Source organism: Zonotrichia leucophrys, unplaced genomic scaffold (genome assembly GCF_028769735.1).
Source record: "Zonotrichia leucophrys gambelii isolate GWCS_2022_RI unplaced genomic scaffold, RI_Zleu_2.0 Scaffold_165_103997, whole genome shotgun sequence".
Lineage (NCBI taxonomy): Eukaryota > Metazoa > Chordata > Aves > Passeriformes > Passerellidae > Zonotrichia > Zonotrichia leucophrys.
Window position 1 is genome coordinate 69,324 of NW_026992370.1, and position 3,423 is coordinate 72,746.

At 55.0% G+C, this 3,423-nt stretch overlaps 1 protein-coding gene across 1 annotated transcript; it reads right to left on the reverse strand.

The window, feature by feature from the left end:
- Positions 1 to 1,491: 1,491 nt before the first annotated feature.
- On the reverse strand, positions 1,492 to 2,424 carry LOC135461084 (olfactory receptor 14J1-like). The gene has a single exon (XM_064738069.1). It carries the CDS (start codon positions 2,422 to 2,424, stop codon positions 1,492 to 1,494), a length of 933 nt encoding a protein of 310 aa, XP_064594139.1.
- Positions 2,425 to 3,423: the final 999 nt, after the last annotated feature.

The following is a 3,423-nucleotide window of genomic DNA, read 5'->3' on the forward strand; positions in this document are numbered from 1 at the left end:
CCCCAAAGCCCATCCTGTCAGTCCTGCAGAGCCTCTGCAGCTCCTCCTCACTGCCCAGAACAGGGAGCCTCAGAGGCAGACACAGCAGCCCAGATGTGCCCCCCTGGCCTGGGGTGCCTCTGGCAAGGAAGAAGCACCAGGCACTGCAGGAGCCTGCAGACAATTCCTGCAGCACTTGTAGGATGATCCTGCTGCCCAAGGGACGTTCCCATGGGGCTAAGTCAGGAACTGCAATAGGGAGTGGGGCCAGAGAGGAAAGGGCAAAGAGGGATGGGCTGTTTGCAGGGCAGGAAAAAAGGCTGGTCAATGGGAAGAAATCTGAACAAGGAAGAGTAAAGAAAGCAAAGGTGAAGCCAAGGAAATGCTCAGGGCAGTTTGGGGGTTGCTGCCAGGCAGCCCTGGCTCTGACCAACAGTGTCTGCAGTGGGACAGGAAACTCCCAGCTGCTGGGAACCAACTTTTTGGCTGAGTGCAGAGGCCACGACGAACCTGAGTGGTTTCCCTGGTGTCCCCCAGCCCTTGCTGGCCCCAGGGGCTGATGGCATTTGTGCTCCCTCAGCTTCATGTCCCCACACCAAAAGCATGGGGGTGCTCCCCCTGCTCTGTGCAATGCAAACAGGGGCTGCTGAGCCAGTGCTGCCGTGTCTGTGCCTGCAAGGATGGGGCACCTGTGTGAGCTGGGGGAGAGGCCAGGGCTGCAGAGGGGGGATGTTCTTGGCAGCTCCACCAGGACGCTCTGGGACGCTGCCCTGGGCTGTGCAGCACACTGGGGATGGATCAGCTCCTGCTCTGCTGCTCCTTCCCGTCTGCTCCAGGGCCCTTACAGAGCCCCAGCCATGCTGTTTGCCCCCAGCCTGCCCATGGCCAGCCTGGGGCTGCTCACGGGCGTTTTCTGGGCTGAGCATTGGCCTGGGCGTGTTCTTGAGAGAGCCTGGGCAAGGAGCCTGGAGCCCCCAGGCCCTGGGCTGAGGCGTCAGCGCTGCCCCAGCAGTGCCCATGGCCTGTCTCTGCTGCAGCCCTGGCACTGCCACCCCCAGGGCTGTGCCCGGCCCCGAGAGCACCCAGGCCCTACGGCAACACCAGGGCCACCAGGGCAGCAGGGCAGGGCTACGGCAGGAGCACTGGCAACACCAAGTGCTGCTGCTGCTGGGCACAGCTGCTGGGCCAACCCTAATCTGCCCCCAGCTCTGCACACAGACATTGCTGCTGCAGCTCCAGAGAAGGAACAAAAGGGTGATCTCTGGTAGAAACTCTGCTGGGAGATCATTTAGTTCATTTACAGCCCATGAGAGCACAGCTCCTCATAGAAACAGGCTGTGGGTCACAGTAAAGGAGAATGGAAGCAGAATGAGAAACGGCACAAAAAATGGCATCACTTTGTAGAAAATATTTTAAAATTAAAACAAAGATAAAGATCCTCCAAAATGAAACTAACAAGAAGTATTGAAGATTACTATTATTACAAGTGATTGGCAGAAATGGGCCAGTAGTTTAATGTTTCTGAAAACATCCAGTAGACAGTGCCTGCATGGACTCCTTGATCTCCTGGTTCCTCAGGCTGTAGATGAGGGGGTTCAGGGCTGGAGGCACCACTGAGTACAGAACTGACAGGGTTAGATCCAGGGATGGGGAGGAGATGGAGGGGGGCTTCAGGTTGGCAAAAATGGCAGTGCTGACGAACAGGGAGACCACAGCCAGGTGAGGGAGGCAGGTGGAAAAGGGTTTGTGCCGTCCCTGCTCAGAGGGGATCCTCAGCACGGCCCTGAAGATCTGCACATAGGAGAAAACAATGAACACAAAACAACCAAAAGCTAAGGATGCACCAACCACAATGAGCCAAAGTTCCCTGAGATAAGATTTGGAGCAGGAGAGTTTGAGGATCTGGGGGATTTCACAGAAGAACTGGCCCAGGGCATTGCCATGGCACAGGGGCAGGGAAAATATATTGGCTGTGTTCAACAGAGCATTGAGAAAGCCACTGGCCCAGGCAGCTGCTGCCATGTGGGCACAAGCTCTGCTGCCCAGGAGGGTCCCGTAATGCAGGGGTTTGCAGATGGACACGTAGCGGTCATAGCACATGATGGTCAGGAGAGAAAACTCTGCTGAAATGAAAAAGACAAAAAGAAAGAGCTGTGCAGCACATCCTGTGTAGGAGATGTTCCTGGTGTCCCAGAGCAAATTGTGCATGGCTTTGGGGACAGTGGTGCAGATGGAGCCCAGGTCAGCGAGGGCCAGGTTGAGCAGGAAGAAGAACATGGGCGTGTGCAGGTGGTGGCTGCAGGCTATGGCGCTGATGATGAGGCCGTTGCCCAGGAGGGCAGCCAGGGAGATGCCCAGCAAGAGGCAGAAGTGCAGGAGCTGCAGCTGCGGCGTGTCTGCCAGTGCCAGCAGGAGGAAGTGGCTGATGGAGCTGCTGTTGGACATTTGCAGCCCTATGTATGGTAATTTATAAAGGATTAACACCTGTCAGAGAAGGAAATGGCAGTTCCAGATTGGACATTTCTTTACTCTGGGAATCATGGACTGTTAAATGAAGACTTGAATAACTGAACCAATTTTTTGAGTCAATCCTATGTTTTTTATTTAGAATTCCCTCAGAATTAGTTCTCTTCCTGTGGGAAAATTTTCCTTAACTTTATTTGAGTTTGGGTTTGTGCTGCTTTGTTACTGCCTCCTCTTCAGCATTGTTCTCAGCCTGAACAGTGTGGAGCTCAGAGGGAAAAATGGGCTCCCTGTGCCCCAGTGCAGTCAGACTTCCTGGAATCACACAGGTTCCCTTTGTTCCTTTAACCACTCTCTATTTCAGCATAATCACACTTTAAACTTTCTTGAAAAGTAAAGTGGACTTAGTGAATTCTCCAGTTTAAAACTAATTTTCTCCATACCCTTTCCTCTTACCCTGTGCAGCTAGACAGGATGGGATACCAAGGGTTGCTTTGGCTCTCTGCTGCCTGGAGTTGTGCCTACTGGAAGCTGTTTCTCTCTATCCAAGCCTTGTCCCTGCCAGTGCTGCCAGAGCCCAGCCCAGCCCAGGGGGCTCAGCTCTGCCCTGCAGACCCCTCCCAGCACAGGGCACTGCTCAGGGGCATCTCCCTGGCAGCAGAGCCTTAAGGGCAGGGCACACAAACAGAGATGCTGCAAGCCAAGGTCCTGCTGCTGTAGGGAGAGGAGGCTGAGGAGGCACTTTCTGAGGGAGGGCTGAGGCCCATCTGCTGATGCCCAGGGTGACAGTGCAGGAGTGTCAGTGACACAGTCAAAGCTGACAGCCCCTTTCCCTTCCCTTTGGGAGAAAGCTGAGAGCAGCCCTGGCCATGCAGCACCATCTCCACAGCAGGAGGAATCTGCCCTGATGGGGGTGGCTCCTTCTACCTCCAACTTCTCCCTTGCAGCGTCCATGGGGAGCGGCCAGGCAGGCTGAGAGCT